The 11,797-nt window shown below is 39.5% G+C and overlaps 1 protein-coding gene across 3 annotated transcripts in view; it reads left to right on the forward strand.

Annotated features, from left to right (window-relative positions):
• The window catches only part of GRTP1 (growth hormone regulated TBC protein 1), a 35,990-nt gene extending 25,238 nt beyond the window's left edge, over positions 1 to 10,752 (forward strand). For all 3 annotated transcript variants that reach the window (XM_066176731.1, XM_066176729.1, XM_066176730.1), the window contains 3 exons: positions 7,731 to 7,903; positions 8,019 to 8,204; positions 10,313 to 10,752. In XM_066176731.1, the coding sequence (XP_066032828.1) occupies positions 7,731 to 7,903; positions 8,019 to 8,204; positions 10,313 to 10,402 (449 nt within the window). In that variant the 3' untranslated portion in view covers positions 10,403 to 10,752. The remainder of the gene's footprint in view (positions 1 to 7,730; positions 7,904 to 8,018; positions 8,205 to 10,312) is intronic.
• The last annotated feature ends 1,045 nt before the right edge of the window (positions 10,753 to 11,797 follow it).

The raw sequence follows: 11,797 nt of genomic DNA on the forward strand, positions 1-11,797 counted from the left end.
TTTGAAGGTATTGCTTTTTTTAAAGACTTTCTACTATTATATTGAAAAGCCCACAATGTCTGGTGTGTTTCCTCTACAAAGTGGTTAACTTTGCTTTTCAATTTTCTTGCATAAATGCTACAAATAAAGAAGTTCCTTACAGAACTCAGTCTTTCTAAGTAGTGCTTATAACCTTTTCTTTCATGTCCTTTCCAGTTCTTCAACTTTCTGCCTGAATTTTAAATATCAGAGCTGGGTGCAGTTTTCTAACCTCAGTTTTGCTAATGTCATAATCAGAGATGATATACTCTCTCTTCAGTAGTGAATATATCCAAGGATTGCTTTGGCTTTTTCTGTGCGAAGATGTGTTTACTCTGAATTTATTGTATTTGCAGCTTAAGATACTGCAAAATTGAGGGTTTTTTTCAAAAGTTCAACTCAGTATTAAGAGTTGGGGTTTTTTAAATATGTCATAGTAGAAAGAAGCACTGACAGCAGGCTTTGAAACTGTTTCAAAATATAGTATAATGTACATGCAGCATAGGTGGTAACATAAAGAATGTGTGGGTGTAAGGAGATGTGCCTTGGGAGTAAAGGAAATTAAATGAAGAAAATCATGTACAGTGGTAACTTTTGTCTACCTAAATTTACAAGCGAGTGTTTAGTTTGAGAGATGCTTAGAAAATGCAGCCTTGGTTGCATTTCATGTATTCACATTGAGAAGACTGAAATGCTTTACTAAACTGTCCACTTGTTTATGGCTTAGTGGAGAACTCTCATTCCTCTTACAGTTTTAAAAACTGTTGCTTCAAGAATAAAATTAATTCTCTTGTTAGCTTCTTCAAGCTTGAAGTAAGAGGATTGTGGCTTTCATTCCCCTTCTATTCAGACCAAAGTGTTAGATTGGTTTCCTTCTTCCAGTGTAGACTAGAACCATACCTGTTGGTCCAGCTCTCTGTTTTATGGTGCTTCTGTCCCAGTCTCAAGTAATGTGCTAAGTGGCCCCATGTTGTGACTGCAGCATTCTTGGGAAGTGCTGATGAAAATCTAACAGTGGGGTTCTTCTTAGGCATGAGAGGATATCACTGCTGTGTTTTGTGCTGAGGTGTTAAAAATAATCTTGTCAGTGCGGTCAACTGATAAAATATCTATTCTTCCTAATCCCGTGGAGAAGTTAAAAACACAAATCCAGGAATCCTTATTCAGCAGAAGTCATCAGTCATTAAGACTCATTATACAGTTGTAAGCTTTTTTTTTTTTTCCCCCAAAGTTTGTTTCTTCAACAGGCATGATAAGCAGTTGTAGTTTTCAATGCTTGTTCTTGAACTTCCTCTCAGTTTGAGGAAATTGGTGATAAAAGTCTGTCAAAGGGTTTTGTGAGTTAAAAGCCTTGGCTCCTGGGACCGTCGTCGGCCCCACAGGCTGCAGACTTCTCCAAGGCATGGAACTCTTTAGACAGGCAAAACTCACGGGGTGCACTGACTGGAGTCAGGCCAGGCTATTTGGAAACAGCCGCGTGGGGAATACTGTGTGTGTACAGTGTCTGTTGGTGTCTGTCAGCTCAGTGATACTGTGAAAAAACCGCTATCGACAAACAAACGTAGCCGTTCCAATGGTAGCCGATAGGAAGAGGGGAGAGAGGGAAGCGAGGAGAGCTGGCCAACAGTATTTTGCTCAGTTAGATCTAAGCTATATGACACTGGTTTGGTATCTATAACTTTAAGCTGGACTAGTTTTAAATTATGCAAATATCTCTACTGTGCAGCACATAACAGAGCTGGTACAAAAATAATTAACATAGCCAGTTTCATTCTCTGTAACTAGACTGTCTGAAAGTTGCATTTGTGTTTTTGAACGTGCTGCTAATTTCAGTTTGTTTCTGTGAGGGGTTACATGTGAAGTCTTGGTTTCTTTGTATTTCATCTCTGCTTTTTCTGTAAGTCTGGAAGGATGACATCTTTGCCTGCCTTTCCATTGTCTTTCTAATTAACAAGCATCCTTCTTCAGTTTCCAAATGGCAGGTAGCTACAACATCTGCTCAGAATCCCACTGTGCTCTGTGAAATGCAGATGGGAAACCAAAGGCTCTTTCAGCTCCCTGGGATCTATTTTCCAAGTTTGGGACCAGAAGCAAAAGATGAATACAGGCAGGTGGCATTATGTAGAAACAAACACTGCCTTTTTGTGCTTGCTGGAAAGGTGTTAATAGTAAGTCGTTTCTCAAGATACATTACTCTAAATTTTCTATAACCTCAATGTCAATCAATAAGGATCTATAAAATGCTCTCATTCCCATTTTCCAAAGATAGTTTTGCCATCCAAAATAAATTGGGTTTCCTTATGTTTTCCTAAAGCTAATGTTCAGTTGTGAATTATACAGCTAATGCTGATTGTGAGCTCAGTACCCCAGGACAGAAGTTCTCAGTCAGTTTAGTCTGAAGGAAGAGATAAAATATAGCCTGAGCCTGTTTTGGGTTACTTGGTTTGTTAGCTTTTTTTTCTGTTCCCTGGAAAATTAGGAACTTGTGTTTTAAAAATAATATAGTTAAGAGATTTTAGCTTGCCATTTAACCTCATATCTGCAGGATATCACTCTGGCCAGGACACCTGCAGGGGTCACTCTGGCCAGATACTGCAAAAAAGAATTGGCAGTGCTCCTGGGTTTCCTCCTTTTCCTGTTGTGGCTTTCTGATTTCTTCCCAAATAGAGGTTGTCCAGCCTTTAATGTAAGGCTCATGATGTAGATACTTAGAAGGCACAAAAGTTGGTATGTTTTAAATGTTCGAGGTTTTTTTTCCCCCCTGCAAATGCACATGATGGAATCTGTTTTGGCTTTGACTTGAAATGTAGGAAATGTAGAACTGAGTGCTTTTCATGAAATTCTGTTCATGGAAACCTCTGAATTTTCTTGCCAGCCCTTAGGCCTGTTCTATTTCCCTCCTGGATTCCAATGACGTCTCGTAGCAAGTGGTATCTCCAGCAAGGAGACATTCTTGAATGTTGCTTGGTGGTATAAAAATGAACTATTTCTGCTACAGAAAGAACATTATTATCATCTATCTCACCCACCCCCCCCCCCCCCCCCCCAGTTCTCATGGATATTATAAACATATTCTTGTGAATAAGATACTTTGCATTGCACAGACTGTGAGAAAAGTTAAACCAGCCAATTTTTAACTTTCCAGTTGGTTTGGATCTCCAAGACAAATCATCAGGCTGGGCTGTGTGGGCTCTTGAAGTAATAGAAATGCTGGAAGATAAGCAGCAGAGATGAGGTCTTGTTTTGGGTATTTTTGTAACACGAATTTAGTTTCACTCAGAATATGTATATTGAACCTGACACATGCACAACAGACTGGAAGGATTTTTTTTTTTTTTTAAACTTCTGTAGCTCTTGACTCCTAGAGATAATTTAAGACTATAAGAGTATTGCTTCTTAAACTTTTATTTTTGGAACCTCTTAATCTATTTGTAACAGAGAACAAGGTCATAGAGTCCCTACAAGCTTTATCCTTATTTCCTACAAATCTTATTACTGTTCTGGAGGACAGGCAGCCAGTTACATCTTAGTCCTGGACATTCTGGTAAGATCCAGAGAGGTGCTAACTATTGTGACAGGGAGACAATGAAATGTAGTGTTAGGAATGTCTCTGCCAGAACAGGTTTCCAGCTCAGTGATTGCATGCCACAGGCATAATTTTGTGAGTAACAAAAAGCCTTCTGAACAAGGGAAAACGTCCTTTTATGTGGTCACCTGTGTTGTACAGTAGCAATAAAGTAGCTGGCAGCTGGTGAAGCTGGCTTTTCCTGTTTGCTGCTCGACTCCAGGAGGGAGAAGCTGATGATCCCAACAGAGCCACAGGGCTACACTGCTATTTAGGGTCAGGACATTGATGAGGAAGGAGCACATGGCAGGATGAATTCCCTGTGGGATGCTGCCCACGTTGCCGTCTGTTACGCTCTCAGGCACTCCTAAATTTAGCAAGGCATCCAAAATCCAGAGGCAGATACTTGGATTAACAGACTGGGCAAAGCACGCAGGTAAGCAACAAAGGGAAAGCTGAGAGGAAAGTACAGAAAGCCTTGGATCAGTTTACAAAAGCACTTGAAAATGCCAAGTTGCATATTGAGAAACTTGATTTTCATCTAGATATTTTTCTGGAACTTGGTAATAAATTAATAATACAGTAATAATTTATAATAGAATATTTTGTTGCCTTCCAGAAAATGTGATGAAAAACAATGTAGTGTGTGATCACCTAAAAATTATCACCTCTGTTTGACCATTTGAAGAAAAAAAGAAAATAACCTGGCTTTGTGGTTTTTTTCAAGGGAATGATATTTTGTCAGAGGACATTCCTATAAACCACCTAGATCAACAGTTACACAATATAATTAGCCCTTTTTTTAAATTAGTAAATGGCAGATTGGGAGCAGTTACTGACTCAGGTTTGTTCTGGGTCATCAACTGCTCAGTATTTTGCCAGATTATTGAGAGGGGGAAAAATAATTAAGATGCTATTTAAATGTGGATCATGCAAATCTAGAAATTTCAAGTAATTTATAAGATATAAGATACGTAAGGAATATAAAGCTAATGTGTTTCAATGGTAGATGAGTAAAAATAATTGACTGCGCTGTATTTTGTGAAAAAACAGTTTTGTGGTGTGGGGGAGAGGTAGGCTTGTGTAGACTTGGTTACAAACAAGGATATTTTGACTTCTGGGCAGAGCAGCCAATTATAAAATATTAAGAAAGTAGGGCACACAGTGAAACATTTGTTGCAAGGGAGAGCTGCAGGATTTTTGCTGAGGGGACATTTCCACAAGGCTTAATGGCTGGGAACCCCTAGTAAATAAGAAGGGAATATTAGAGCCATGTAGGTTAAATGTTACCAAGCATGTAGGCACTGAACCAAGTTACAAAATCATTCTCCCTAGTGAAACCAGATGTGGACTGTGAAAGGTGTTCCCTGTAAGTGATCTGTGGTTAAGTTTTGCACAAATATGAGGTCCTCCAGGAGTGTTTCTGAAGGATTTGGAAACGTGGCTTTCCTAATTTGAGGAGCTAATTTTACATACATACGTTTATGTATAAACATATATACAGGAAAAATAAATAGAAAATTATAATTACATATTAATTATGTGTAATAATTATAATTAATACCCACATGAACTATAATTAACATATAATAATTTAAAGATAGTTAACATTATTAACATGTAAAAATGTCTTGAGTGCAGATGCTTTCAACCTAACTTCATGTGTGAATCTGGCAGCTAATATCCTGAAAACCTCTGCAACTCAGTTATTGGCATTTGCATAAATCCTTAATCACTCCTCCCACTGGTTCTGCAGCAGCGCTGGGCTGAACATTGCAGTGCTGTGTACCGCAGCACATGGGAGCTGCTCCTGCTCCACGAGGAACAGCGGGGGGCTGCCCCAGATAGATGAATAGTTCTTTTTTTCCTTTCTGTCCAGCAGTACAATTTAACAGACTTGAATGAAGTTTTAATTTACACCAAAGCTTCCTGGCTGCTTCAGTAATTTCTGGAGTGATGTATCCACGTTGCCTGTTAATTTTTTGCTTCCCAGCTCTCAAAGACGGGGTTGGTATCCAGTTGTGTTCCTGAGATCCTGACATTTACTTCGCTGTACAGATTAAAAATAGCAGCTGCTGTTGGTTTCAGCATATCAGATGATTGCAGCAGAGCGAGTGGGCTGCTGTCCTTCTTCCTGAGGACATTTGCCAGTGGTAACTTGAAGAAGTTCTCAGTACTCACATGTTTCAGGAGCACAAGTAGAGGAAAAAAATGGTTTGTGGATGTATGATAAGAGGAGGAAGGATAGGAAGGGGAAAAACCTTGTTCTGTCACTTTGTTATTTGATGAGACGTGATTAGACTTCACTTGCATTAAAGCAGCATTTTAAAGATGTACTCAGCCAATTCATGTTACTGTTACTGCATTCCAGTTCAAAAATGAGCACAGCACTAATACAACAAATGCGGAGAGGGTTTTGTGTTGGCTCTGAGGTCATGGTGTGTTTTTAGTACACATTTCCATTGGATTACTTGAGTTTGAGCTGTTGGAGCTTTCCCTACAAGCAATTGAAAGGCAGATGGTTAAAGAATATATGCAAGTGGCAGTGACTCTTAGGTCTGTAGAGGAGTTTTACATCTCTCTCTTCAGGGGGAACAGAGGATCCCGGACAGAAAGCTAGATTCCTAAAGATTGAATGCTCTGTAGTACCATTAAAAACTCCTGTAGATGTTCTAGAATTTGGACAGAACAAATGTAGAGCAAATAGCTCATGGGGTGGGAAGTCAGTTCAGGAAAACAACTGGCACAGGAAAGAGTGGAATACTAAACTGCTCTTGTGAAATTACAGAAATTTAAGTGGTTATACATGTGCTGCATAGTTTGGATGTTTTTAAACTTACCTGTGGCACTGGGTGGCTTTTTTAGAATTTTTTCAGGCAAAAAGATTTTGCTCTGATTCCTTCACCTTTATATGAACAGTTGGCCTGTGCTGTGTGTGTCTGGGGACATTGGCAGAAACCAATTAAGACGGAGAAACCTGAACTGCAGCTTCCCAGAATCAGTGAAGGAAAGAAAGGCATAGAAAAGCACTTGTGTTACCACCGGTTTCTTTCCATAAACAAAAATTAGTAACATAGGTATTGTCAGCAAAGCACTCGTGAACTATCAGAAGTTGCTTCCCAGGACTAGAACGGCCAAGTCCAGCTTAAATTCTTGTCAACATATAAACCCAAAATACGAATTTCTTAAACATCTGTGTAATTCTTGTGTCATACTGAGGTATTTGAATACTTACGAATTGAAACATCATCTTTTTCTTCCCTTAAATATACTTAAAGCTACTCATTTATAGAGCTGAGACACTTGTTATTTAGCCTGTACCTTGGTAATGAAAATACTTACCCCGACAAACACGCTGTGGACTGACAGCCAGAGAGTGCTCTGTTCTTCATTGTGAATTTACCACTTACTGCAGTGACCAGAAGTGCAGAAATGTCTTGTTTCAATCCCCATCTTGCAGGTAAATTAAGTAGGAAGAGATGCTGCCTGAGGGATCTGTCATTCCTTTCCTTTCGTAATTATTCTATGGAAAATGGGGTTTTCTTGGCTCCGAGAGAGGAGAGAAAAACTCTTACCTTAATGGCTAGGTCACACCTTAGAAGATGGGGAGTGTCTGGCCTCCAGCACCCCTGCACAGCTGATGCTCTGGGGAATTTGCATTTCCAGTTCGACTGGACCTGGTCTAAAGGCTACAGGTTATTATTGTAGTGGTTTGGGGTTTTTGTTACCTGTCTGGGTGTTGTGTGGACTAGGAGTTGTGCAGCCCCCACACACAGGAAGGAGGTGGTGGTTATATTGAACTGTTTAAATATTAGTAACACTTTTTCAGTTTTGGCTAGCAGTTAAAAACCACCTAGACAATCCTTCCTTGGGAAGGAAGAATGAATTGCCAAAAAACGTCAGAGAGAAAGAAGATACTTCAGAGTAGGCATGAATGAAGCCTTTGTGCAGAGGGATCAGCCTCAGCTGAAAGAGCAGCACTCTATGACCACAGTGCAGAGATCTTTGTGCTGTGGGTTAATTTACTTCACCTTGGGATTCCTAGGCTCAGTGTGCCTTTATACATTCAGCTGCAGAGGACATTCTCTTCAATTTCATGAGAAGATCATGTGCACAGCTTCCTGAGTTTTAATTTCTTCTCTCCAAGATTATTACAGTCCTGCAATGTTGGGCCTGAAAACGGATCAAGAAGTCCTTGGAGAACTTGTGAAAATGAAAGTTCCAGCTGTGGCAGAGCTGATGGAAAGACATGGAGTCATGTGGACCCTAGTGGTGTCACGCTGGTTTATATGCCTGTTCATTGACATTCTTCCAGTGGAGGTAATTGGTAACGTGAAGTTCTCTTACTACACCCCTAATTATTTCATTTGTACTGCTGTAGTAATAATTGCCTACTGGAAATCAAGGTTAATCTGAATTTTCTCCTTTCCTGCAGACTGTGCTCCGAATATGGGATTGTTTATTCTATGAAGGGTCAAAGATCATCTTCCGTGTGGCCTTAACACTGATAAAGCAAAACCAAGCTTTTATTTTGGAAGCCACAAATTTCCCTGACATTTGTGATAAATTTAAGCAGATCACCAAAGGAACATTTGTAACAGAGTGTCACACCTTCTTGCAGGTAAATTCTTTGCGGCTTTTGGTCATTTCAAATTAAAACCAGCATAGACTTAGAAATGTTTTTCACTGAGCAAAAGATGGATACAGTTAAGAGAAACATAGCTGTTAGGATTGTTTTTTCAATAAGAAACTCAGACCTTTCTAATAAATATAGGAATATATTAAATAATTTCTATTCAATTATTATCAAATAGTATGTTTAATAGTTATTTTCTCATTCCATATATAGAAATCTATCCACATTATCTGTCATACAGGGAAGATGATTCTTTTTGCCCTTTTTACCATTTAAGGCAGGAAGTCTGATGAGAAAATAATTCAAGTGCATTTTTCCAGTGAACTATGGATATTGATCCTGTGCTTTTTTTCAGATGAATTGTAAATACAGTATGGTTGAATAAGCATTAAGTGAATTTTAAGCTTGCACTGATAAATGGCTGTAGTGCCTGAACACACAGCATTCTGTTTAGAACAAGATGGTAGCAGCAGGTTCTTATTTCCAGACAAAAACCCATGAAGTTGAATGTCCAAGTGCTGTGACAGTCTGCAATCTAAGAATTATTCTTTTAAATTAGTAATACAGTGGGTGCCACATCAGTATAAAACATTAGATTCAGGGCTTATTTTGAAAGATAGAAACATGAAAGGTAGTAGCTGCAAAACAAGTAACAGGAGCACATCTGTCATAAATCACTTGGTCAACTCCACTATCACTGTTTGCTCAGTGTGCACAAAACCATGTCCTGGAGGGTGACATTTACCCCCCCCTAAGTGTTTCATGCTCACGGCACATCTCTGTGTATAGCTCAGTCACAGCAGAATTTCATTTATACTAACTTTCCTTACTGTTCATATAGAAGAAAAATCAGCTTAACTTCCTGACACTTCTAAATCTTTTAATTTAAGGAGCAAGAGAAAAATCACAAGTACAGGTTTAACTGTAAAGGGAGATGTTTGAGGGGGTTTTCCATGCCATAAACAGTTTAGAATAAGAATTTTATTAAGTGTTCACTGCCTTAAGAACACTTATACAGAGGCTGATGCTAACACTTGTCCTTGAAGGACTTCCCTCCCTCCTCTTTAATTGTGTTTCATTTTACACCAGCTATTTTTAGAAAGTCAAACACCTTTTTCTTGCAGTTACCCTGAGTAAAAGAATTTTAACTGTTATTTACTATAGGAATGGGGCTTTGAAGGCAGTTAAGATAACCAATTTAGGTTAGGTTCTTCTGAAACTTTGAAACATGTACTTTTGTGCTTGGATGTTTGTTGGGTTGGGGTTTTTTTAACCAGTAGAGGTGATGACAGCTATCTTTATGCCTCCTCCCCCAGAAGACAACCTTAGTTTTTAGTTTGAAGGCTTCTTTGCCAGAAAGCTGTTCTGAACTGGTTCAGTTACAGTCTCATCTCTAGAGCTGTCTTATAACAGCTTCAGAGAACTGAGGTGCCCACACGCCTTAACTGTAGCTTAAAGTGCATAAACCTGTAGCTTTGCTTCACAGTTTTGTTCATTCAGAAGTTCTAGGTGAAGTAGTGGAAATAAATGTATTGCTTTTGAACAAGTGAAAAAAGAAAAAAAGTAATTGAAGATGTGTGATGGGCATTCAGAATGCATCAAGTTCTTACATCCCTTACTCCCCTGGAAAGCCTGGTAGAGGAGCAAAGGTAGTGTCATGAGGGATTAAAACTGATTTTTTTGCAGGAGGAAGACACTGGTTCCCTTGTGTTCCAGAGCCTGAACCACTTCTACTAGCACCACACAAGAATTGTACTGGTGCTTTGTCACATTACCCAGGACAGTTTAATATATGTTCTAAATATGCCACTTTCCACCACCTGCCATCTAAAATAATCTCAACTGGACACACATTTTCTATTGCTGCTTTTGTGTAATTTACTGCACTTGTTATATAAGTTGCAGGTTTACTGTGTATTCACAGCTCAGTAGATGAAGATGTTCCCTTGTTACAAGAAGGCCACAGAGCAGTGAGCAATTTCACAGTATGGACATCAAAGCAGGGATTTCACACCTCAGAGAATTATGTGAGAATTCTAGCATGCTGTCCAAAGTCAGCATTTTAACTAAGAATTTTCTTTTTTTGCCCTCAGAAAATATTCACGGATCCTGGAAGCTTATCCATGGCAACAATCAACAAACTCCGAGAGACTTGCAGGGAGAAGTTGCTTTCTCAGGGATGACATGCCAGATGTAACCAGGTGGTCAGATCCTCCAGCAATTGACACATTCCTCTATTTGCACTGATTAAAGCACACTAAGCTTTCCATGAATTATTAATTGACACTTGACCAATTTTTCCTGCCTTTCAAGTAAGTGTGTTAACACTTTGTACTGTATGTCAGACTTGATAACTGGAACTGGTGGTTCTGTCAGTGTTTGTTGGTGTTGTTTTTATTTTTTAAGGATTAAGGTATCTTCAGACTAGAATGTGATCAATGTCAGGACCCTCCTTTTAAAAAAGTAGTCCCAGGGAATTTTGTAATATTAAAAACAAACAGATGTATAAAATTATGTATTACTGTGTTAACTGTGACACCATTACCATTTGTACAAAATAAATTAATTTAATTTGTCAGAACCTGTTTCTTGGTGTAGAGAGTAAAATGTGATCTGAGTCCTGACTGCCAGTTGTTGACTGGAATACAAGCATCTTTTTCCTCACTGCTCTCACTTAAGGAATCCAAATACAGCAAAGTGCAGGGCAAGAAAGCAGTCAGTGATCTTCGCTAACAGCTGATCTGTGCAGTGTGAGATAGACCAGCTGTAGTGCAATTCTCCCACACCAGTGTCCCTAAAAGTTTGAGAAACACTTGTAAAGACATCCACCGACAGCCTTCCTTGACAGGGGCAGATACTGGGTAGTGCCAAAGTCTGCATTGACACCGGGCCACTTACAGCCCTGCTGGGGCCAGGAGTCTGGGAATTGCTTTCTTGTCCATACAGAGCCCTCTCGTGGCCAAATCTCCTTTCAGCTGGGGAAAAGACAACTGGAGCACTTTGTGCAACAACTCCTGTGGAAAGCCTCACATTTTAACAGCACAATCCTTTTCAGACTTTACTCCAAGCTCTCTTCATTCCTTGTGAAGCATGGCTTCCCCCTATCCCAAAAATTGAGATTTTTTCATTCCTTAGCAGAAAAAAAAAATCACCTTTTTCAGAAGTAGAGGAGTGCTCTTCTGAAGACTGCTACTCAGCAGTGATTCTGAGCTATCCTATCCTTTATGATACCAGGCATATGCCTTTTTCCTCAAATACTGAATTATAAGGACAGTAGCAGTAACATACTCCTAGTGTGTCAGCAGGTATTAGGAAACACTATTCACTACTAGCAAAACTCATGGCTGCCAGGTGCCTTCAAGATTGCAGAGCATTGGTCCAAAGTACCCCAGCCTTACTGTCCTGCATTAGGGTCTCTTGGTCAGGAATGTTTTGTGCCATTGTTTTGGTGTGCCCCGGTTCCCGCCCTGCAGAGCCAGTAGTTAACACCAAAACCTTGCTGCAGAAGGCAGTCACAGAAGCTTTAAACACCAAGGTTCATTTCCAGCACATAACAAGGCACACAGCCCGCAGCAGAT

Source organism: Chamaea fasciata, unplaced genomic scaffold, assembly GCF_029207755.1.
Source record: "Chamaea fasciata isolate MVZ Bird 193981 ecotype frontalis unplaced genomic scaffold, bChaFas1.0.hap1 SCAF_2, whole genome shotgun sequence".
Lineage (NCBI taxonomy): Eukaryota > Metazoa > Chordata > Aves > Passeriformes > Sylviidae > Chamaea > Chamaea fasciata.